This window comes from Pseudonaja textilis, chromosome 2, assembly GCF_049901715.1.
Source record: "Pseudonaja textilis isolate UNSWEBS1 chromosome 2, rPseTex1.2, whole genome shotgun sequence".
Lineage (NCBI taxonomy): Eukaryota > Metazoa > Chordata > Lepidosauria > Squamata > Elapidae > Pseudonaja > Pseudonaja textilis.
In genome coordinates, this window is record NC_141991.1 from 146,239,378 (window position 1) to 146,265,095 (window position 25,718).

The window sequence follows — 25,718 nt, forward strand, 5'->3', positions numbered from 1 at the left end:
GGTGTCTCTTATCTATTGTTCCCTATGCAGCATTTCTTGGCCCATTATCCCAATGTCTTTCCCCATACCATGAATCTACCAATGAAAAAAGACCAAAAAAGGCCTCAGAGAGCATTGGAATCTTGTTAATTATAAACATATTCACTCAGCACTCAGGAGTAAAGTGGTAACTACATAAGCTCATATTGACCATGAACATACACAGACGTCAACAACTTTATATCCAAATAAAGTAGATATGTACTTCTATGCATACTTACCTTAGACTAAACTCAATTGAAATCAGTAGTGCTCATTTCCCATTGAATTGGTTCAAATGCTAACATATTTTGACTTTTTTTTTTTAAAGTTTTTCAGCTAGTTGAAATAAACCTTTAGGGCTTTAGCTAGATTTTTAAGTAATTTGCAAAGGATCCAGTTTGAAGTAGATGTCCCACACAAGAAAAGACATGTCTAACCAGCACTTGTTCTGTTTATTCTTTTGATTTCCTATATGAATATCTAGCATAAAGAATAAGAAGTTCTGAAATGCTTGTTATCAGCTCGCTTACTTGCCAGAGAAAGTAGGGACCGAAGGAGGGAGCAGTGATGGAAACTGAAAACAACCACAACAACCACAGAGCTACACTTTCCAATATTTCCTCCCTCATATTGCAAGACTGGCTACTGCTTATCCAGAACTGTTTTGGTGGTCAGTAGGAATGGGCTGGATGGTACTTATTGAGTTTATAGTCATTAATACTTTGGTTAAACTTCCAGCTCCAAGTATTTGATTGACATATCTAAATTTAGCTAATGGTTTCCCATGGCTGAGCCCCTTATGTTGGATGCAATCCATCTAATTCATAACTTTGGCATCAATGCAGATACAGAGTAGTGGGCTACATTGGATCTGGGCCCTCTCTTTTCAGTTCAAGGTCACCTGCTCATCCGCAAGGTCAAACCCTGAAGAGGAAAAAAACCCTTGCAAATCTTCAGAAATTGCTTATGCACGCAGCGTTAACTAATGACTATGATGTCTCCTTGGCACCTCCCTCCACCCCTCATGCAATTTGTATTCGTTTCCATGGAAAATGGCAATAAGCAGATAATCATACATACAGCGCTTGCTTGCTTGCTTTTTAGAAAGGCAGAGACTGCCTGTACCAAGCATAGGGGAAAGGATGGCGGCTGGGCCAGCATTGAGTTAACTAGTACGTACATCTGTCATTGCAGCTGCGACGCCAGGAGGATGCTGGGCTCATCCCACAGATGAAGGACATGCTGTGAGCTCTCTTTTTATATTATGTTTGTCTTCACCCTAGTTCCCTGTGAAGTGGATGTCCCTGTGGACACAGGGGAGGGAATTCAGTTCAACTCCTCTTACCATGGCAAAGCCCACATCGGCCTTCTTGAGCGCGGGTCCATCGTTCGTTCCATCCCCAGTGACAGCGACTACCTGGCGCTGGTCCCCAATAGTGCTGTCAATGATGCCTTGAAGGTCAAGAATGTGAGTTAGCTAGTGGCGAGTGGGCTACGATCCAAATACATCCCAGAGCTCTTTGCCTCGTTAGGCGGACATGCTTTCAGAGAAATTCTGGGCTGCATATCTGGAGTTTGATTTGGAACAGGAAATAAATCCAAATCCTGGGAATTCTGCTTCCCACCACCCCGTGTTGTCTGAGGACAAAGAGTTTGGTGGTATCTTACCTTTCACCAGGGTGTGTTTATCAGTAGGTGATGATCGAGCCAGAACTCGCAGCTTTGGCCAGATTTTATCAAGACGTTCTTGTTCTATCTATAAGTATAGAGAAGTAGTATGTGTAGTACAAGAGAACATAGGAAGTTGCCTTAGCTCATTTCTGTGCTATCAGTTTATAGCATCTTCTGGAGCCATCCAACCATCATCAGCCAGAATAATGAAATCAGACTTTATAGCACTTCTAGGATGTCTGGGTGATACCCTGGAGGTGCTATAAGTCCTTAGCGTGGCATATATCTATTGCCAATAACTAGGATATTCTGCATATGAATTTTGTGCTATGGCCTTTCTCCAAACAGGGATGAGACTTATACGGTTTTTCCCAAGTTTGACACTCATCGCCATCTTTTGCTAATTGCAGTATCAAATGCTTGGGCCATCAAAGGTAAGAGGAGTGACATCCTTTCTTGTATGCTGTCGAATGAGATTGGTAGTCTAGAAATAGCTTGACAATCAGTAAAAAGGAGCGGAGCTTTCTAATGCTGGGAACGATTGAGGGCAATAGAAGAAGGGACGGCAGAGAATGAGGTGGCTGGATGGAGTCACTGAAGCAGTCGGTGTGAGCTTAAATGGACTCCAGAAGATGGTAGAGGACAGGAAGGACAGGAAGAACATTGTCCATGGGGTCGCGATGGGTCAGACACGACTTCGAAACCAACAACAAGAACTTTTTGTTTGTGGGGATTTTTTTTTTTTAAAGGTGATGAGTGTTCAGAATGTTCCTAATGATTTGAGTTGATGAAAAACTGTGATTTGTTCAAATTGAAGTTCTCTTGTTTAAGGGGGAACCTTTCCCTGATCTCCAAATGAATTTCCATTTGAGCAAACCCTTTGGGGAAGAAAGCTACTCTTTCAGAACTTATCTTCCTGACTTTGGAATTGCAGGAGTAGCACCTTTCCCAAAACTGAAAACAGCTTCTTTGATACCTCTCCCTTCTCATTGCGGATCCTTCGGTTGAAGTCCTTTCCCTCCAGACACAAGAAGTCCTCCCCTGGTTGGATGATACCACATTTGGCAGCAATGGCTCGAGCTGTGTTGATGTTGTCTCCTGTCACCATACGGACAGTGATGCCAGCACGCTGGCACTTGTGGATGGCCTCTGGCACCTGGAAAATGGACACATGGTATATCTAATTAAAGGCATAGATTGCTTATAACATAACATGCTTCTTGATTTTCCGCCTCAGTATTGAATCTGATATCTCCAAAGTCATTGGTTAATTGCTATTTTACCTCTATTTTACCTCTTTGCTAGCACCTAGCAAATTTGGGGAAAGTAGAAGCCAGGGGGAAAAAACCCCCGAATCATAACCCCAGTCTTTTTGTTTAAAATAAAAATGGCCAGCTTCAGCATATTTTTGTTTTTCCTCATTCAGGCTGTGAAGATATATCTACACATATATCTGGATAATGTGTTACAATTACAATGCTCAACTAAAATAGATGGTTAATGTCAGGAGGACACAATCTTGCATAGGAGACATATTATTCATCTTAAAAAGTCTTCTCCTAAAGCCAGATTTGTTGAAATTCATTTCATTAGACTAAGGATGAAAACAATCAGTTTATATATGTATATATTGAGAGAAGACTATTCATTGACTTCACTCTATTTAATCCTGTTCTCCACCCACGATGCAAAGCTCTGTCTTATTTTCGCATGAAATAATGAAAATGCTTCCTTGCACAGGATAATTAAAATGTATGTCTTAGTTCTTTGTTCTCTGCACTAACATCCAAATACTTTATCATGTAAAGTACTTCATGTCTTTTATGCTGCTTTTACGTGTGTTAGCAAAAGGGGGAGAGCTGTTATTTAGCACAGAAATCCCAATGGATCTGACCAATGGAAATCTCCTTTAGCAACTTCCCCAGCTTCTCTTTGGCCTCTAAAAATGTTTTAAGCTGTTCCAAACTTGCCTTTGTAGCCAAAGGATTAAAAACATGTTTCTCCCCTTTGTGGGGGCGCAGTGGTTAGAATGCAGTATTGCAGGCTAATTCTGCTGACCTGCTAGGAATTCAATTCTGACACCTCAAGGTTGCCTCAAGGTTGTCTCAGCCTTCCATCTTTCCGAGGTCAGTGAAATGAGGACCCAGGTCGTTGGGGAAAATATGCTGACTCTATAAACTACTTTGAGAGTGCTGTAAAAGCACTATGAAGTGGTATATAAGTCCGTTGCTATTTTTCTTAAATGAAAAAGAAGCCATTGTTATGAAGCTTAATTCTGGGCTATTTCTAGACAACTCTGACTTTATCTATGTTACAGAATTGAAGCAGCTGTGCATGTCTGGCAAAATTCTCTTAGGATCCATATTCACCACTCTGTCCGCTGGGCCATAGTGGCTGCTGAAAGCAGAATAACATAATAACAGAGTTGGAAGAGGCCTAACTCTAACCCTATTCCATCCCTACATCACCTCAATTTGTTCTTACTAGCCAACAGAACCCACAGCCCTGCCCTGTTTCAGCTTTGATCAGCCACTGGGAAGGAATGGGAGATTGGAAACTCGAGTTGACTTCCCCTGATTGACAGAACCAAGCCAAGCCAAGCCAAGCCAAGCCAAGCCAAGCCAAGCCAAGCCAAGCCAAGCCAAGCCCCACTAGGGAAGGGCTGGGAATCCAAAGGAGCACAAAGGTAGGTTTGTTCAGAGAAAATCCACCTCTATCCGGCCATTACCTCTGGTCGCACAGGATCCTCAATCCCCACCACAGCAATGCAGGTCAAATCTATCACAATATCATTCTCATTGTCCCAGTCAGGCTCCTTCCCTGCTGGAAAGTCACGGTAGGCTATGCAGATCGTTCGCAGCCCATCGCAGGCCATGGGCTCGATCACTTTCTTTACCATTTCATCTCGGTCCCTGGGCCGGAAGACGCGAAGCTCTCCATTGCTATTTAGGATGTTTGTGCACCTGTAAAAGGAACGAACACACACACACACATACACACATACGTATGTACACAAAAACTAGTTTATGTAGAATCCTTTCTGCTTAGGTACCAGTTCTGCCATATATACAAGGTATGCAATGACTCATTTATCCAGGATGTTTATTAAAGAAAGTAACTCTTCAAAATTGGCTCATTTTGATATAAAGGGAAAAAAAATGTTGCTCCTTAAAGCCATTATTGATTCCTGGCAACTGCCTGGAATAGTCCCTGCAGTTTTCTGAGCAAGATTTCCTTTAGTGTTTTTCCTTTGCTTCTTTCCTGGGGCTCAGAAAGAGTGACTGGCCCAAGGTCACCCAGCTGCCTTTGTGTCTAAGGTAGGAGTAGAATCCAAAGCTTCCCAGTTTCTACTGTGAGTCCTTATCCACCATACCAAATTGACTCCTTGGTAAAGAAGCATCTGCAAAAGGCTGTAATGGTAGCTAAAGGCAGGCTGGGAGAAATGAAATCTCACGTTCAGGAATTCTGCTAATTCTGACTTCTGAGCCACATCAGAGCTTCTCTGATGACCATCATCCCAAAAGCTTTAATTAAGTCAGCATTGCCTGTGTTAATTTCACACTGCTCTGTTGCTTTCTTGTTTTCATGTAACACAGCTTTAATTTATTATGGTTTTTGCATAGTCAGCCAGAGGTTTAGACTGGATTTAGAATTTTTGTCTACCTATCAAATTTTCCCCAAGGACCTGGGATAGGTAGATGTCATAGTTTGATGGTGTTAAATGTATCATCGCAAGATGTAAGCTGCTCCCAGTAAAGCTTTCTGCAATTGACTGGTGGGGATTTTATGATTATGGTCGGTCGCACAGTGTTTTTTTATGTATTTATTTATTAATCAAATACATATAGCTGCCCATCTCGCCAAAGGTGGGTGAAGCCACTTAAAAAAACCAATAATATATTTTTAAAGTATAAAAATCACATTAACAGTAAATATAAAGATACAAACTCTAGGCAAAGAGGGAATAAAAATAGCCAGCTTAGTAACTGAGCCATCTAAGCATGTCACTGGTTCCCTGGGACTCCCAGGCCTGATAATATAACCAGGCCTGGAGGGCCTTCCAGAACATCAAAAAGGATGGAACTAATCTAATTTGGGGGGGGGGCAATGTTTCATAAGTTAGATGCCACAGCAGAGAAGGCACATATGTAGACCCCCATCAAATGTAGGTCCCTAGATGATGGTATGGGCAGTATGCCTTCTCTGGCAAATCAGGGGTGGGATTCAAATTTTTTTAACAACTGATTCTGTGGGTGTGGCTTAATTTGTGGGTGCGGCTTAGTAGTCATGGGACTGGCTGGGCATGGCTTGCTGACTGGGCATGGCTTGGTGGTCATGTGACTGGCTGGGCGTGAATTGTATGTAAATATTATAAGTATTTATGTAAATATTGATTTTTTTATTTAAAAAGAGCAACTTTTACCCCAAATCAGGCAAAGCAGGCAGATTGATTGAATTGCTCACAGAATCACAGATTCATTCAGAGATCTATCTTTCTGCAATCGGCTACCAGAGTCTGTCACATAACATTTGCTTGCTAGCAAACTCATAAAATTAACTCACAACACGCTAGTTATGTAAATATTGTTTTTTTTATTAAAAAAGAGCAACTTTTACTCAAAGTCAGGCAGAGCAGGCAGGCAGATTGAGTTGCTTACAGAATCACAGATTCACTTAGAGATCTGTGTTTCTGCCATCTGCTACCTGAATCTGCACTGAATAACAGAAGTGTCAGGCTCAGCTCTGCTTTTAGATTAGCTAGAAAGCAAGAAATCAACGATTTGCCAGTTCTCTGGCAGGTAGAATCCCACCCCTGGTAAGAGTGCATTTTGCGTGCATGTGTAGACCATTTCCTAAAAAACCTCAGCTGTGCCACCCGGACAGCTGACAAGCGCTACGCGCAGATGCACAGCATTTGAAAATCTTCTTCTTTCCTGCTTTTTCAACCTCAGCTGTGCCACGCAAAGCAGCTGAGATTGAAAAAGCAGGAAATAAAGGACAGCCAAAAGCCCGGGCAGGCGGCTCGGCAGAACAGAGCAGTGGTTTGGTGTCTGTTGCTCTTCAGAGCTACTGGTTCTAGAGAAACGGGCTGAATCAGTAGCATCCCACCCCTATGGCAAATCCAATGGGGCAGGCAGATTTCACTGGGGAGAGGTGGTGGTTCCCTCAGATAGTTTAGTTCCATGCCATGAAAAGCTTTATAGGTCAAAAACAGCTGGACTCTAAAGCAAACAGACAACAAAATGCAGCTTTCAGAACAAAGGTCAAACATGCACTGTTCTAGGCGTGCACTTAACTCCATTATTAATGACAACTGTAAGAGTTGAAGTGAGGGATGGAACTTATTTATAAGTTCCTGCTTCTCCTTGCTTCTTGCCTGATTTTTTGTTGTTGTTGTCCCTCACAATTGGCCTTTTTATTCATTGTTGATTGTCTCCATTTGCAGATGTATCCTCAAATGAGGTACATAGATAGCCTTAGACAACAAGCTCGTGGTCTTAGCTCATCATCATATTATTCATATTTATTTGAGCTTCTTTAGCTTGCTTCTCAATCTAAAATAAATTCTTTGTTTGGATTCCAATAGCACTGCAGACAAATAAATGCTCACTTTTCAAGGTTGGAAGAATTCCTGGAATAAAATGTATGGGGATGTTTCAAGGTTAACATAGGGAACCAAGGTGCACTTATAAATGACCACACTGGGGCAAGCTCCACAAAATGAGATAGTCTTGCCCACTTTAAGATGGTAGCCTTTGTCTGTATGAAGGACCCTTTCATACCATTTACAATGCAGAGCAGACTCACTTTTTCAGGACAATTTCGGAAGCGCCTTTGCTGAAGAGGCGATAGCCGCCATCAGGCATGCAAATGACGGTGCTCATAGATTTTCGGACAGAATTGAAGGTGTAAACCTTGTAGAGCTTCTCCTCTGGCATGTGCTCACGGACAGCCTGGTAGTCACGTCGCAGGTCAACCACAAACCCCAGCAGTGCACATTCGGTCTTATTGCCTACCTGGCGTGGGAGACCCCCTTCTTTTTCTGGAGGCTGAAGGAAACGGGAGGATCAGAAAGGAGAGACACCCAGTTCAGTTCTTCTAACTTCATCACTGGTCTCTGCCAAACAGCATGTGAATGAGGGAGTAGGGATTGGATCGGATGAATCCAATTCTTGGTTGCCAGAATTCAGGTTTGTAAAATAGGCTTTGAATCTAAGGCATATCTATGCTATAGATAAAATAATTTAATAATTGTTTTGGGAAGTCTAGATCTCTTTAAAAGTTTTCAGTGTTCTCACCCAGGTGTCAAGCTTCAAATGGCGTTTTTGGCAACAGCATCAAGATTTTTAAATAAAGAACAAACAGTAAAAATGGCAATTTGATAGCCTATCAAGGTACATTTGGAATGTGATTCTTGACAGTTATCCTTTCTGAAGGGATTTAAAAAAAAAAAAAAAAAAATCTAGACCCTAGAGATTAGTCCTCAGATGTTGCTAGTTTCCAATTTCGGCAGCTTCTGCCAATACCATGAGTCATAAGGGATGATGAAAGTTAGAGTTCAGCAATATCTGGAGGATCAGAGATTTATCACCCCACTCTAGTCACTTTTCTCCAAGGTGTGCTGACTTCCTCCACTGGAGTTTGGTTGGATCAGAAGGAAACTGGGCAACAATCTGCAAGCGGTAAGTCCCAGGGCTAGAAATAATATTAGCACCGCTCATTCTTATGCCTTCACAAATGAATTCTTTTCTATGTGGGCTCCAAGACTGGGAAAGGCTTCCATTCAGCTGCATCCCAAATAGTATCACTCCACAGTTAGAGGTCATAGGTTCTCCTTAAATAGCAATAACCTTTCTGTGGACGCTGCTGAATGGCGGCCTGATCCAGTAGCTCTCACAACTGGTCTGATCGTCAACTGGAGCTCATTAGAGCCTGCAAAGGAAATGAAAACAATAGCTAAGCTTACTTATCTAGGACAAAATGAAATTTGATGTTGTGGTTTAGCCAGTGGTGGGCTGCTGCTTGGTTTGGACCAGTTCTAGTAAACCAGAAATTCCAACCCTCAGCTGCTCCCGCCCAGCTGCCCCCGCCCTATCCTGTCCTATATTTCCTTCTTTCTAGCTCAGCTGACTCGTGCGGCACAGCTAATTTCCACGCCTCAGCTGTTCTACTTACCAAGGCTGCCCTAGAAGGTAAGCAGCTGAGCTTCAAATTGCTGGTTTTTGAACGATGCGTACAAGCGTGTTAGGCGTTTGCCGCTCACAGAACCAGTTGTTAAACCGGTTGCAGACCACCACTGCGTTCAGCCTCTCTTCTTCTAATTTCTGAACCAGAAATGTTATTTATTCCATAGGATAGGTGCGGTAACAGAGTAGGCATGTCTACTCATCCCACCAGATGCTGTTCCTGAGTGACGGGGTGCCAACTCTGTTAAATCTTACTGGATGGTAATCCAAAGCATGCAGTTCAGCTAACGATCAGGCTCTGTGCCATGAAGGGCTTTAAAAGTAACAATCAGACCTGAAAATCAATGTTATGTTACATGGGCAGAGCAAAGTGCACCCATAACTACTTGCATGGCTGTATTTGGTTCAGTGGTGAGGAGTCTTCAAGGGCAGCTCCACACAGTCCCCACTTGGACTAGAGAAGAGGTGTCCAAGGCATGGCTGACTGCAAATAGGATCTCCCAATGGAGAAACGGGAGGCAATTGGCACATAAGATAGATTTGTACAAAGGCTGCGCCACCTGATCTACAAGCAGGAGCTGAGAATCTAGGAGGACCCCCAACCTATATTTTAGCTCTACCTGGGGGAGGACCACACCACCCAGAACTAAAGACAGAAAATCTTCAGATCTTTTTTTGCATGAATTCAGCCTTTTCCTCCTAAATGGCCAGTCTGATGTCCTCCATGTTCTTGGATGGTTGTAGAGATATTCAAGAAACCTGCCCTCTTCTGTGAATTCTCTGAGATTCCACCTGATTTCCTGCTTGCCATTCAAAATATTAACTAGAGATAATTTTTCTCCACCTGGACAGTTCTCCAGAAACTTAGTTCTCCAGCTTCTTAGCATTCCAGCTGTTGGGGATTTTAGTTCTTCTTCACGTCTGCCATTTTTTTATTTACTGCTAATTGTTCCCAACTTAAATGTCATTTCAAGTCAAAGTACAGAGATAGTCTTACACCAGCGTTAGATGTTGGTCTTAGCCTTTCCCCATGTCACTCTTAATTTTTGAACATCTTTAACCTGCTTATTGTGGAGATAATAATATTTATTTCACAGGGAGCTACATTTCTCAAGACTGCAGCCAACATAGGTAATGGTGATGGGAATTACCATGGGGGAGTTGGGAGTTTCCTAAGGGCCGTAGATTCCCTACTTGCATAATAGTACTGAATTTATGGACCAATGTAGCCTTAGGAAGGAGTGTTTCCAAAAGGGGCTGCTACTCACTAGTATCTTGGTGGTATAGGCACTGTTGATAGCAATGGCATGCACCAGCAGATCCAGTGTCTTGGATGTCAGGCTACTGGGCTCAGGTGTCTCCTTGTAGTGAGTGTCACCCATGTAGGACTGCACGACTGTCATGCGATTGGTGGTAAGGGTCCCTGTCTTGTCCGAGCAGATGGCCGTGGCATTGCCCATGGTCTCACAGGCATCCAAATGCCGGACCAGGTTGTTGTCTTTCATCATTTTCTATAGTCAGGAAAAGAGATTAAAAGTATACATATTTTTCTCCACAGGAGAAGAGTTAGCAAATTAGGGCCCACCATTCCACCCACCTGCATTCCTATAGTGTTTCAAGAATAGACGAGGGCAAATTTTGAGACCTTGTTTTTTTGGGGGGGGGTGGGAGGGGGGAATTGGAGAATTTAAAGGACAAAATTCCAGCTGCCTAGTATATCCGGAACACCCCTTGAAAATCCTGATCTTCTCCAAGTGCCAAAATATACATTTGTATTCTTATGCAACCACAGCATGCTGTGAAGTTATATTGAGTTGATAATCAACTCTTCTAAGATGCTTGACCTCAGTAGATGCCATATGCCAAATAAAATAAAATACAATAAAATAAAATTCCTCTAAGATCTTTTTCACAGACCATTCTATATCTGAATGACTGATTGTTGTTTCCTACCTAAAGAATTTTGCATTTGCTCTGTTATACTTCATGCTGTTACTATCATTTCTATAACCTATCATGATACTTTTGTTTTATTTGAATATTATTTCTGTCTTCTAAATAATGGGCATCCCACGCACTATTGTTTCCTCTGCATATTTGAAAGGCATTCCTTTAGCCTTTCCATCCCACTTATTAATCCAAAAATTAAAGTTCATACATTCCAGGAATGATACTTTACTCCAGTTGGACGAGAATCCATTAAAGAGCTAACCATGAATGACAATCTACCTAATTGTCCCATTTCACTCATGCTTAAAGTAGTTTGCTGATCAGTGTACCATGGATACTTCTTCAAATGTTGGTATTCCTATCATATATTAAGGAAGATACTGATTTAAAAAATGAATTAACTGATAGTCCGGTGAAAATAGGTCTTGACAAATGCACACTGATTCCTAATAATGGCTGCATAATTTTCAACATGATTGATGATGATCTGCCTTATGAACTAGTCCACAATCTTCTCAGTCATTCCTGTTAGGCGAACTTGCACCAGAGTTTCAAAGGGAGATGGCCACCAGAGAGAATTTATGGGAATAGAGGACACAAGAGTCCAGCCATGTATTTTAGAGAAAATCAATGAAGGCACTAAGGACATAATGCTCACCTTGACAGAGTAGGCTAAAGAGATAGTGACAGCCAGTGGCAAGCCTTCGGGCACAGCCACTACCAGGACGGTGACCCCAATAATAAAGAACTTGACAAAGTATTGCACGTAAACAGGAGTGCACTCAGCCATCCACGTCTTCCCATCAATAACAAAGGTTTGAATGATGAAATACAGGACGAGGATGATGACTGTGATAGCTGACATCACCAGCCCTAGCAGGATTGGAGAAAATTAAAAAAAGAAGAAGAAGAAGCGAGACAGTCAGATGTGACAGCAAGACCTGAATCTGTGAAATCACACACCCTGCAAATAAAATTGCGTCTTGAGAACATTTTGTATTAAAAGCCAGAATGTGAGAAGAAAAGTCCCCAAAGGGCTTTTTGGCTCAAGGCCCAGTCAATTCCACAAATTTCCATTCTTAAAATGAGAACTGATGGGACCTGTTGCCATCTACGCAGCCTTCTCCAGGCTGATGCCTTAAAGGATTATATTTCTCTTCAGCAACATATATCTCTAGAAGGGGAATGAGAGCTATTAATGGTGTTCAAAACATCTGTAGGACAACCAATTGAGGGAGGCTAGTCAAGAAAACCAAACAGAAAAGAAAAGCAATCTCACCCCCGCCCCTTTTTACTCTATTTGTAATGTTGAGCCTAAGGGAATATTGGAGATTCATAGTAACGTTATAATAATGTCTCTTTTTCCATCTCACAGAGATGGGAAATTCAACTTCTCAGCTGCATCAGCCCAGCACCTCAGCAAGGTTGATTCCACCAAAGGACCAGATTTTAAGGGGATTTCCTCCCCCTCCATACTACAGGGAACAGACCTATTTAAGAATATATGGTTTTTAATACCATAAGTGATGGGAAACTGGGTGCAAGGCCTTTGCAGATCAAAAGTTCCAATTTAATTGGCAGCCAATGATCTACCAGATACTATGTATTTTTATACCCTGTGTCCTCCTGAGTGCAAAGAGTTAGCTTTAGTAAGTACTTGATTAATTGATTAGTCTTACAGTCTACCAAATAAAGCAAAATAAATTAGGATAAAATAATAAAAACAAAAATAAATGCAGTAATAAAACAGATACACAGTAAATTCAAAGAATCGGCATTCAGATAAGTGCATTGCCTTTACATGACACCCCAATTTGTTTGATATTACAGATTCTTAGCTGAGCTGCCTTAACTAACTTCACAGTTCTGCTTTATAAAAGGCACAGTTCTGCCTTTCATAAGAACTAAAGGCATGCCTCGGTGGTGGTATTCGACCGGTTCTGGAGAGCCGGTAGCGGCGATGAACAGTGGAGACCGAACCGGTTCTCTTCGCTGCTCTGTGGTTGGCCCACCTGCCCGCTTGAGTTCCCATACTCACTTTTATGGCCAGAATTCAAAGCGCAGCTGCTTTGCGTGGCACAGAATAGCGCCACGCGACAGCTGCTGCAGCGACCAACATCGTGCAGGCTTGCGGGAGGCAAATTAGAACGCCTCTGTGCCTGCGCAAAGTGCGTGTTTGGCGCGTGCGTGCGTGCAAAGTATGCACGCGCGCAAAGCGCGGCCACCAAGCCACGCCCACCGAACTGGTGGCAACTTTAGTTGAATACCACCACTGATGTGCCTGTGTCTTCATGTACTATATGCTTATCTCAGAAGGCAGAGAGAAGGATGAATTACGTTTCCCATGACCTTGAGTGTGGTTTCAGTGTCAGGGTTAGTTCATTATCCCTCTAAAATGGTTAAAACTGGATTAGAACATTGACAAAGAGTAACAATGGATAAATAATTAATATGGAATCAATGAAAAGACAAATGCTTGCCTGATTCATACATACTGCACAACTGGCCTTCTCTCAGCCAAGGATATTGTTCATTCATTTATCAGCAACGGTACATCCAAGCTCGCTTCCCTTCCCAAAGGGGAGTGCCCACCGTTGCTACAATGCAGCTGTCCCCTCACACCGCTCCCATACCTGCTTTCCCAATTTGAACAGCCAGTTTTGTGAGCTTCCCCTGCAAGACAGATTTCTCTTTTTTCGGCACACTGGCTTTCTTCTTCTCCCGCTCTTCCATCTCACCACCCTCGGCACTTTTCAGGGGTTGCATCTCCATGGCAACTGCCCCATCCTGTTTTTTGGCTGCAGAGAGAAAGGAGCAAATATGGTTTCACCCAAAATTGCTGACTCTTTATTATAATTCTGCTACTAGGCTTGCCCGTCTGTTTGGGCATGTATGCGTGTGCGTGCATTTTACTTTTCTTGATCCAGTTGTTTATAAACAACATCCTGGTAAGCTACAAAAAATAAGGCAGATATTTTCTAGTGTATTGATCGCCATAAAAAAGGTTATTTATTGCCTGTAACTGAAATCGTGTTTGGTATTAATCCACTATGATGTTCAGTTTTGGGTTAGCAAGATATGTGAAGCCAGACATAGCAGTTTATAAACCATGGTTTATGGTTTAAAATGAAATTGTGAACAAAGTACTTTTTTTTTTAATCTTAGGTCTGGGCAAAAGGCTTGTACTCAGTCTTCTATTTAAGGCATAAAAGCAAGGCCATAATAAGTTGCCATTCTTTTTTGCAATTTTGCAACTTTTGCCATAATCAAAATGGATATATTGGGTAAAGCAGAATTTGCCCAATGTTAGCTAAGGCTGTTGTGGTTTTTCAAAATCACTTTTTATCGCAAGTTGCATGATTCATTCCTGGAATTTTATAAAGTGTGTTCCCAGGCAACATCATAGATCATTATAATAGTCCTGTGTTTTTCTATTCTGTATTTCTGTTCTGAATGTATCAACTTGTTTAAGGGAAATGAGTTGCTATAAAATATATTTTGATTGCTGGATTTATACACTACAAATGAGTTGTGACTTTGTTTGGTTGTCACTTATCATAACCTGCAGACTAAGTCACTATGGCTTATTTAACCGTCAGTAATTAAATAATTGCTCTTCCTCTAAGCTTTCTCACTTACATCTCTGCACACCAGTTATCAAAACAAAAGTACCATCATTCTTATGATTCTTAGTCATCCAGATCATGGTTGTCCCAAAGGTGCTTTTTCAAGAGGCAACTGGACTTTGTTTTTCCTTGAATACGTTTTGCTTTCTCATCTAAGAAGCTTCTTCAATTCTGACTTCAGTCAGAACTGAAGAAACTTCTTGAATGAGAAATGAAATGTCTTCATGTAAAAACAAAGAAAGTCCAGTTGCCTCTTGAAAAGGCACCTTTGAGACATCATTCCCATGTATTATTTTCATGGAAGTTCTTCCAAAGTACTCTATGAAACACAACTTCATAACCAACTTAGTCTGTTTCAACAGCAATGATTTTCCCAGTGAGCTCTAGAAATATAAGTTCCAGAAAGAGAAAGAGATTTTCAACAAACATCAGGACCCCTTATAGAAAAGTTATTCAGTTGCCATGGATGAACAAAACTTATTTTCATGATAGGTCCAGAAATTCTACATCTCAGGTGGGACATACTGTTCCCTGATTCATTCAATGCCTATTGAACCTAGAGAAATACAATGTATTCATTGAAGAAGACACTCAACTCTTTTAAGGCTGACTAGCGTTACTTTTCAATGCCTTAACAGGAGTTTTGCTAACGCTGTCTTTTGCACAAGATGCTTATTTTTCTGAACAGTCATATTGCATTTTATTCTTCTTTGGAGAGAAGCTCATTTGACAGGCCTACTGCCAAAAAGATTCAATGTTCAAAAAGTTCAACATTCAATTCAAAGTCTAGCAATACAGACTTCTAGTATAGCATCTTAGTACCATATATCTTATTTTCCTTTTCTGGTAATATTGCAGAGAATGTTGATTAATCAAAGCAACTCTGACACTGTCTGGCAGATGGAACCATGTTTCTTTTAGGCTTAGAAATGAAGAGAAAATAGAATCGGAGTAAAATGTATTTGCATGCCTCTAGTACTAAGATTGTAAACCAGTAGAAAATCCAGGATTAGGTGAGGTCATAGTCTCATTTTAAGCTCTGTATGTTAGGTCAAGGTGGGAATGTGGGCATCCAGATGTTGAAATCTGGCCTTTATCAGCTATGGTGGCCATGGCCAGTGGCTGTAAAGAATGGAATGCGTTAAGGTCTTATCTATCAATCTAATCTAATCCATCAATTTCCACTTAAAAACCTCAACATCCACCAGGTTTCTTTTCTTTTTTTAATTTCTGTTCTTTGCTTAACCAGAAGTGCTTTTATTTAAATCTGAAGACTAAATTCACAGTCATTCAAATATCAGTTCTATACCCTAGAATTCTAGGGTTCAACAGCACCTCTAAAGATTAATTCAAACATCCGAGGCTAACTATACATTAAGAGCCTAAAATAAATATAGCTTGGTCCTAGGACTGAATGATTAACGTGTTCCTGGAAGAGCTAAAAGACAGGTCAAAATAACATATATTTATTCCTACAGTCACTAGGAGATGAAGTGAACTTGATAGCACTTAATTAACCACTGGGTTGTAGAAATTTATCTGAGTTTCATTTTTCATGTGCCGACTTTTACAAACCATCTAGCTAATATCTTCAGCGCTATGACCTTGGAGAAATGGGACTTGTTGTGGAATATATAGTCACTTAATAGTCCATAAAACATTTGTAAATTAAAAGAATAGGAAATATAAGCAAAATAAATAGACAAACTTTAAATATCTTGACCTCAGATCATCAGGTCTGGACTTGTTTACTGTTTGGGAAAAAAAGTTGTTAAAAAGAATGCATTGGATCTTATGGTATAACTAAAAACTATTGAACTAGACTATCAAGATCTGGAGAATGTTATGTCTTTCTGATACAGCTGGCATTCCAACTGAATGTAGGCACTCAAGAGATAGGGTGGGGAAACATTTACCTTTGTTTTGATTATTCTCCACTGCCCCATCCTGCTGCTTCCCTACAACAGAAAAAGGGAACGACAAACACAGAACGCTTGAGAACATACAACACAGCACCAGTGCAACAGGTGTGCGCACACAAACATACACACACACTATGGAGAGCATGGATCGTGATAAAGCTCCTCCCACTATGCTCTGTAGGCTGTAGTTAGTCTTTTCCAATCTGATCCCCACCAGTTATATTGGTCTGCAGCTTCCATTATTGCAGGGGTGTCAAACTCAAGGTGTCAGCGTTCCAGCAACTCTCCATTCCAATCAGTAACTCCGAGAGAATCATAATCTCAAAAGTACCTTTATTAGAATAGCAACTGGCACATCTGTGGAATCCCGAATCTGAAAGTTTCCGGGCTTCCCACAATTTCCCAAACTACAAATCCATCCCCCCTTGGCCATCATCACGTCACATGGCCCAATCATGATCTGTCCAAAAGTAAGATCCTTATTTCATCCCGCGCCATACTCAGTGACCTTGAACTAACAAAATAATTTTATTTTGTCTACTTAGCTACTCAATTGAATCCACCCCCTCCCACTTTCTCAAGCTTGTGGCAGCGTGGAAGCATCGAATCAGAGGATGGCTTCCAAAGCTGACACAAGGCGCTTAGATGTGGCCCGGGGAGGAGGGGCTACCCTGGAAACAGTGAAGGACTGACCCGCAATGCCTCTGCCAGCAAAAACAAACCTGGTAGGGCCACACATGGCCCTCCCAGACTCTGTGTTTGGCTGCAACGGCCTCTCTGAGCTCTGTTTTCACTGGCAGAGGGCTGCATGAGGTGGTCACAGCCCAAAATGGAGCCTTGAGTGACATTGACCTGGCCAGCACCCCCCCTTCAGCCACATCGCCCTGAGGTCAAACACAGCCCTCAATGAAATCGAGTTTGACACCCCTGCATTACTGTAAACCAACATTCATTGGCTGGTTGGATATGGCAGGGGTTATAGTCTTGTAGTCCCACATTTGGAGAACACATGGCTGAGGATCATTCATGCAGATGCAAGCAAAATATAGCTGTAACTAGAAGAATTGAGCCTAATTTGGTGGCTTTACTCTACCGCTATATTGGATTCCATGTATTGAAAAGAATGGGGAGAGTTTTAGGCCGCTGTAAAAAAATTAAAAGGGTGAAATCTCGACCGATTTCAAGGATAAAATGCTCAAAATAGTGTAGGATCTGCAAAACTGGGAAAAATGTAAATATAGCAATGAACACAGAGAGATCTATTAGTGTTTAAAGTGGAATGTACTAAAAAAAGAAAAGAAAAACACCTTTTCTACCAAAGAATGTCCTCTTGTAAAAACTAAACCCAACAAGGTTATCCCAGCACGACTTTTAAAAAGATGATAGAAGTCTTCTTCATAAATCACAACTGACCATGTGATGAATTTTGGTTGATGCTGATAGTGACAGCATCACTTCTTGTGGATGCTTCAGGCAAAATATCTTATTGTCTCCATCTCTCTGCCTTGTTGCCCCCTCCCTCTTGTTTGACCTCTTTTTGCCCAGAACAAGAGAAGGCCCCGTCTCCTCATCTTTAATACACTTAATTGGCTTCCTGCTCTAAGGTACCAGATGTTTTACTTTCTAGAAAATGGTTGTTTATTGGAATGGAGCCTACACTACAAAAGCTAGTCCAGCCTGAGTTTATTTTGACAAGATAGGATAAAAAAAAAGAATAGATACATTTTTTGGAGTTAGAATGTGAGATATATTATACATTTATTTCCCCTTTATCCAGAAGAAGTGAAATTTTCTTTTTTAGTGTTATGTAAGCAGCATCTTTAATTTATTGTATCCCCTTTGTGAAGGTTAGGATTAAGATTTAGGGATGACTATAAAAAGAACCTGTAGAATGAGTAGACAAGTGCAGATAACTAGTAAGAACAGCAGCAGCTGGGTTGAGTCCAAATTGCATTATTATGATTGTCCACAGAGCTAGGAGGTATTTACACTGGATTTGACATTTTTCTCCACCTATTGAGACTTTCTTCTTCTTCTTCTTCTTCTTCTTCTTCTTCTTCTTCTTCTTCTTCTTCTTCTTCTTCTTCTTCTTCTTCTTCTTCTTCTTCTTCTTCTTCTTCTTCTTCTTCTTCTTCTTCTTCTTCTTCTTCCTCTTCCTATTATTATTATTATTATTATTATTATTATTATTATTATTATTATTATTATTATTATTATTATTATACAACAATGTAAAGTCACAGCTGCCAGTTCTTTAGCTGGTATTGGCCTTCATATATAATAGGTTCTTCCCAAGAACCCAGAATGTCATAATGTATCAGCATAGTCTATGCGTAAATCTAAACAGCGTGGCCTTTTGCTATTAAAAGGTGGAAATGTTGTCAATCTGCCGATTTTTTAAGTGCTGTCCAAAAATTTTGGGAATGGGTTCAGTGTGCTGATAACCACTGGGCCATTATGGCTGGTTTATGTCATAATCTTTCAATTTTGATTTTCAGGTCTTGATACTTAGGGATCTTCTCCAGTCCTTTGTCTTCTGTTCGACATCTCCTGGTCTTGTCAGATCAATTACCCACTTTCTTTTTTTCAACCACATTTATATTAAAAGTCATTAGCTGCCCATCTGTGGTGGCGTGCATGTCATTGCTGTAGACTTAATTGAAATATGTGATGCCTGATGAACACATCTCTTTCTGTACAGAGGAACTGTCATTAAAGAACATGCAAGAATTAAAGAACATGCAGGAACACACATAGATTTCCATCAGGGATGGAACTTTTTGCTTGCAGTTATGTTTCCAGGAGGCAACAAGTTTTTCTTTCAGATCCTGCTTATCATCTCCCTGGAACATTGTAAGACTAGATTACATGGGTATTTGATATGAACCAACAAATCTCTTCTTATGTTCTTGTGGATGCTCATAACCGGATTGTGTGGATGATTATGCATTCTTTTGATACTCAGAGATATAGCCTTGCACACATATCCGCTATATTCTCAGTGCTGGTAACCTTTGATTTGGCCTTAAGAAGGAATCAGTGAAAGAAAGGATCCAGCACAGAGAGGATGTTGATATTATGTATGGACAATGGATAAGCTGCCTGGGAAAGCCAAGGGAAATAATCAAAACCATAAAAAAGTGAAAGTTAGAATATTTTGGACAAGTGATGCAACACCCAGAAAAATACAGCATATTTCATTTAATCCTCCAAGGAAAGATTGAAGGCAAACTAAGACCAGGAGAAGAAGAACATCATGCCTTCAAAATCTAAGGGACTGGTTTGGACAAACCTCAACAGCACAACAAAACTTTTTGTGTGGCTGTTGATAAAAACAGGATCGCCAATGTGACTGCCAACGTGATCGCCAACGTCTGATGATGGATATGGCACAAGAAGAAGAAAAAGGGAAGACACAACAGGGGCCGAAAGTAATGGGACTCAGGAAAGACAGAAGCAACATTAATTTGACAACTGGAGTGGCAGCCATTTTGAGGGGCAGGCCTGGCCAAGGAATGTTGTATTGTGGGGCACCACCGATTTTGTGCCAAGGTACCTTTCTATCTCAGCAGTATAGGCCTCTGCAAGTGTTAAAGGAGGTATCTGTCAGCCTCAAGATCTCTTCGGGTACCCCAACTATTATCCTTTATTTCTCCCTTAGTATCTCTACTACTAGGCTTACTTCTTTCGGCTGTCATTAGCAACGGGGGAGGGGTAATTGTGGGGGAAGAGAGCTGGAGGTGTTTTGCATTCTTTTACTGTGGGCAGAAGAAGGGGGGATTTCTTCTTTCCAATTTTCCATTTCTTTCCTAGCCTCTATCCTTTTGCGCTAGCTGCGAGGTCTTATCAAAATATGTCAAGGTCAACGGACGGAGGCCTCATCACTACCTGAAGATGCTCACATGATCATATTCGGAACTTTTAATTGGCAGAGACTTCTGGACTTTGGGGGTGGGAACAATTCCATTTCTTTGTATGTGTGATCTGCGCGCAAATTCTCACTGAATTCCATTTGTAGCTTCCTTTTCATCTTCCAGTAAAAGAAGAACTTTGCTCTGAACCATGGAGTCTGAGTATTTCTTTCTTGGATTTTGAAAGGAGCACATACCGACATTATTCCGAAAGTCCCCATCAGCCCACCCGGAGAAAACACCAATTTTTCTTCCGAGGGGTTTTCACATCATGTCATCTCCAGCCAGCGAGGAGGATGAGCAGGAGCTGTGGGGGCAGCAAATGCTGTTACCAGAGATGCCAGCCACCGATTTGTTAGCTGACCTTACACTGGAAGAAACTCCAACCGAGATGCCCAGATGGTCGTTAGGAGTTGGATGGAAAATCCGGAAGACCCCCTCCTGGAATCACTGTAAGTCGAAGAGGTGCGAGGAACGGCTGTGGCAGGGGGAGGAGATGGAATGCAGGCTGGATCAAGCCGGGAAAAGCTTTAAGGATGCTTCTGAGAAACCCGGCAGGGCTCCAACATATGAGGGGGAAGAGAGAGCGAGTTCAGCCTGGGAAGTCGGGCTGCCACCACCCCCTGGCCCATCCCACGCCGGCGCAACCACCAGCTCCCGCCTGGGGAGCCCCAGCAGCGGGGTAATGCCTAGAAGACGCCACCCGCCTCCTTAGATGTGAAGTTTGGAGGAAATCCCAAGGACTTGGGGTTTTTCCGTGCAGGTTGGAAGCTATATGGCAGAATATGAAAGGGAGTTCACCTCTGAAGCAGCCAAAGTAAGATGTGTTACCAGAACCCTGGAGGGGATGGCAGCTGACTGGGTGGTGACTCTGTATAATGATAACTCCCCCAACTGCGAAGCCTTGATGTTTTTATGACTGCCTTGAGGAGGAGGTTTGAAGACCCTCTGGCAGAGAGAAGGGCCAGGATCAGGATGAAAACCATAACTCAAGGGGGAAGATCAGTTGCTGACTACACCCAAGAGTTCAGACAGCTGGCATATCGCATTCGAGGCTGGTCCCAGGAAGCTCTAATAGAAGCCTACAAAGATGGCCTAAATGAAGAGGTATACCACATGTGCATCTCCAGAAGGGATCCCCATGACTTGCAGTTGTGGTACCTGTTAGCGGAAGAGGTGGAAATAGATCTAGCCCGAAGTAGACGCAGAGGAGGCTCCGCATGGAGCACCATGCTCCCTCCTCGGCCCGAGAGATCCCTAAGCCCCGGAAGGGAGGGGTGATGACAAGGGCCAAATCCACTGCCTGTTTCGTAGGGAAGGAAGGCCACCGAATTGCGGATTGTCGAGTCAAACCAGATCCAAAAAGGACGGGCCCTGGAAGGAAGCCCGAATCCTCCCCAACCAGGCCTCGCGAAACCGGGCTAACAATAGGGAGGTTGTAGAAGTCACTCCCCAGCGGAAAAGAGCTGGGACCCCGACTCCTCCCGACGAGAGTGAGACCGACTCGGAAGATGACGTCTCGGTAAGTCCTAACCGGGGCCCCTTACCATTCCAATTAAATTAAGGGTGCCCACCTCGGGTACTGAGGGGGAAATGCTGGCCTTATTGGACTCGGGTGCACGAGGTGCCTAATTAGCATGAAAGTAGTTAAAGGCATGGGCATTGGACTGAGAAATTTGAAAACGCCCATATCCTTTTACCAATTAGATGGGTCTGAAGCGGGGGTTGCCCTGCACGGTTTATAACGGAGCCCTTAGAGATGACCATGGGAACCCACAGCGAGACCTTGTGCTTTATTGTGGCTCCCGGGATGGAACACTCCCTAATCTTGGGATTGCCCTGGCTTCGGAAATGGAATCCCCAAGTAAACTGGAGAAAGGGGTGGATACGGATTCGTACTGACCAACCTCCAGGGAGAGGAGCAAACCCCCTTAAACCGGGGAGAATCCCATCCCAAGCCCCAAACCCCTGCTGAGACAGCTTCCACAGGGGCCGAACGCATAGAAGGGGAGGAGAAAATCCCGAAAGAGTACTGGGACCTAAGAGAAGTTTTTAGCGAAGAGGCCTCCGATGAGCTCCCTCCCATCGGTCAACCGATTGCAGCATTGAATTTCTACCGGGGTGACACTACCGAAACCAAAGATGTATTCGATGACCCCAAAGGAGTTAGAGGAATTGAGATCGTTTATCGACAAGAATTTGAAACGAGGGTTCATCCAACCTGCCAGACCTCGAGTGGCGGCCCTGTGATGTTCCGCGAGAAGAAAGATGGCTCCAAGCGCTTGGTGGTGGACTACCGAAATTTGAACGCGGTATCCGTGGAAAATGTGTACCCCTCCCTCTAATGAAGGACATGTTGGCTCACCTGGCCAAGGGGAAGATCTTCACGAAACTGGACTTGAGGGAGGCCTATTACCGAATCCGAATTAAAGAGGGAGACGAGTGGAAAACTGCATTCAATTGCCCAATAGGTTGCTTCCAATTCAATGTTCTCCCGTTTGGCCTACAGGGGCACCAGCTGTCTTCATGCAATTGATCAACCAAGTGCTCCACGAACATTTATACAAGGGGGTTTTGGTCTACCTTGACGATATCCTTATCTACTCGGAGACCAGAGACCAACATGTGAAACTGGTACGGTCCGTGCTGCACAAATTGCGCGCTGCCAAGTTGTACGCCAAATTGTCCAAATGTGAGTTCCATCAAGAAAAGATTGACTACCTGGGATATCGTATCTCACCCGAGGGTCTTGAGATGGACCCGGAGAAGGTACGAGCCGTATTAGAGTGGGCCCCACCAAGAACCCGAAAACAACTTCAAAGTTTCCTTGGATTTGCTAACTTTTACCGGCAATTCATCCCATGTTTTGCTAAAATAGCCATGCCTATCACCAACCTCCTAAAAACAAAGGGAGAAGCGAAGCCAAAGCCTAGCCAGCCGTTGAATTGGTCTATGGAGTGCCAAGCCGCTTTTGAGAAGCTAAAAGACTATTTGCTGCCGAGCCAGTGCTAAAGCATCCGGACATGGATGTCCCCTTCGTGATCCAAGCTGATGCAAGTGATGTAGCGGTAGGAGCGGTCTTACTTCAATTAAACGAGAAGGGGACACTACAACCGTGTGCCTACACATCCCGTAAATTAACTGACACTGAACGTAGATGGGCTGTCTGGGAGAAAGAAGCTTTTGCAGTCTGCTGGGCTCTAATGACCTGGAGGCATTTTCTGAAGGCGCGAGGTACCCATTTGAGGTTTGGACTGATCATAAAAACCTGGAGGCCTTAAAAACGCCTCGGAAACTATCTCCTAAGCAAGTTAGGTGGGCCCAGTACTTCAAACGATTCAATTTCTTTCTGAAGTACATCCCAGGAGGAAAGAATTTTATGGCGGATGCTTTATCTAGGATGCCACAATACAACAGTGTTCGAAAAGAAGTGATAAGTCCGATTGTGCCCACCACACAGCTGGCAGCACCAGTGGTCACCAGGGCGCAAAAGAAGAAACAAGAGGCAGATCTGTCCAATGATTTGATCGAACAATTTAAAGAAGCTTTGAAAACAGATGAATGGTTCCAGGCAAATGCAAATAACTGCACTGTTAGAGATGGGTTAGCCTGGATGGGAGCGAAGCTGTATGTACCTAAAACACTGAGGAGCCAAGTATTACAACAAACTCATGATTCCAAGGCAGCGGGTCACTTTGGTTTCGTGAAGACCTTACACCTAGTGAAACGGCAGTTCTGGTGGCCCTCTTTGAAAAAAGACATTGAAACTTATGTAGCAAGCTGCCCAGTTTGCGCCTCAGCTAAGAGACCTCCGGTAAGCCGCCAGGTCTGTTGCAAAATGTGGCCAGGCCAACTGCCCCTTGGAAGGAAATCTCTATGGACTTTATAGTAGATTTACCTGAGAGTGCTGGGCACACGGTGATCTGGGTGGTGACCGACTTGTTTTCCAAACAGGCACATTTCATACCTTGCACCAAGATTCCCTCGGCGAAGTCGTTAGCCAAACTGTTCATTATACACGTCTACAGACTGCATGGTGTTCCTGAACGTATAATATCAGATCGAGGAGTTCAATTTACCTCGAACTTCTGGAGGGAATTTTTGAAGTTGATAGGCTCCACCCAAGGGTTAAGCTCCGCCACCACCCCAAACTAATGGGGCCTGCGAGAGGACTAACGGGGTGCTAGAGCAATATCTCCGATGTTACATAAATTATCAGCAAGACAACTGGGTGGACCTGCTACCTTTTGCCGAAGTAGCGTATAACAACTCCGTTCACAGCAGCACTGGTTTTACCCCGTTCAAAGTGGCCACGGGACAAGATTTTGTACCCATACCTGAACTTCCTCGCGAGAAACCCAATATCCAGTCATTGGATGACTGGATATCTCAACTACAACGCAATTGGCCAGTCGCCGCAAAGCTCTGGACGAAGCGCATCAATCCCATAAGAAGTTTGCAGACAAGAAAAGAGCCCCACAACAGTCGTATCAAGTAGGCGACAAAGTATTCCTCTCAACCAAGTATCTGCAAACCACTCAGAGATCAAAAAGTTAGGCCCTAAGTATGTGGGGCCCTTCCCTATTGAGCGAATTGTGAATCCCGTGACAGTTCAATTGACGCTACCAAAGACTCTTCGTCGCATTCATCCTGTTTTCCATGTCAGCCTGCTAAAACCCGAACACACCTGTACATTGAGACCGACCCAGACTGATCCCCCCGTCCCATTGTTGATTGAGGGTGAACAACATTTTGAAGTTAAAGAGATTTTAGACTCTCGAAAAAGGAGGGGTCGCCTACAATATCTTGTAGCCTGGAAACATTTCCCCCTCTCATGCTGAGTGGGTGAGCGAAAAGACGTTAGGGCTCCTGACCTGCTACAGAAATTTTATACTAAGTATCCTGATAAACCATAAGAATGTATGCAATGCTTAACATATCTTTTATTCTCTCTTACAGGGACTAATGTCCTTTTTCTAGGGGGTCCGAATGTCAGCCTCAAGATCTCTTCGGTACCCCAACTATTATCCTTTATTTCTCCCTTAGTATCTCTACTACTAGGCTTACTTCTTTCGGCTGTCATTAGCAACGGGGGAGGGGTAATTGTGGGGGAAGAGAGCTGGAGGTGTTTTGCATTCTTTTACTGTGGGCAGAAGAAGGGGGGATTTCTTCTTTCCAATTTTCCATTTCTTTCCTAGCCTCTATCCTTTTGCGCAGCTGCGAGGTCTTATCAAAATATGTCAAGGTCAACGGACGGAGGCCTCATCACTACCTGAAGATGCTCACATGATCATATTCGGAACTTTTAATTGGCAGAGACTTCTGGACTTTGGGGGTGGGAACAATTCCATTTCTTTGTATGTGTGATCTCTGCGCCAAATTCTCACTTTCGAATTCCATTTGTAGCTTCCTTTTCATCTTCCAGTAAAA

At 42.8% G+C, this 25,718-nt stretch overlaps 1 protein-coding gene across 9 annotated transcripts in view; it reads right to left on the reverse strand.

The window, feature by feature from the left end:
- ATP2B3 (ATPase plasma membrane Ca2+ transporting 3) overlaps positions 1–25,718 on the reverse strand; it is a 135,131-nt gene that overhangs the window by 32,092 nt on the left and 77,321 nt on the right. For 6 of the 9 annotated variants that reach the window (XM_087925775.1, XM_087925778.1, XM_087925782.1 and 3 more), the window contains 9 exons: positions 16,372–16,413; positions 13,463–13,627; positions 11,488–11,702; positions 10,148–10,390; positions 7,501–7,742; positions 4,421–4,655; positions 2,669–2,848; positions 1,690–1,777; positions 1,367–1,473 (listed from right to left, as the gene is read on the reverse strand). In XM_087925775.1, the coding sequence (XP_087781901.1) occupies positions 1,367–1,473; positions 1,690–1,777; positions 2,669–2,848; positions 4,421–4,655; positions 7,501–7,742; positions 10,148–10,390; positions 11,488–11,702; positions 13,463–13,627; positions 16,372–16,413 (1,517 nt within the window). The remainder of the gene's footprint in view (positions 1–1,366; positions 1,474–1,689; positions 1,778–2,668; positions 2,849–4,420; positions 4,656–7,500; positions 7,743–10,147; positions 10,391–11,487; positions 11,703–13,462; positions 13,628–16,371; positions 16,414–25,718) is intronic. The other 3 variants (XM_087925780.1, XM_087925777.1, XM_087925781.1) reach the window with 1 other exon arrangement.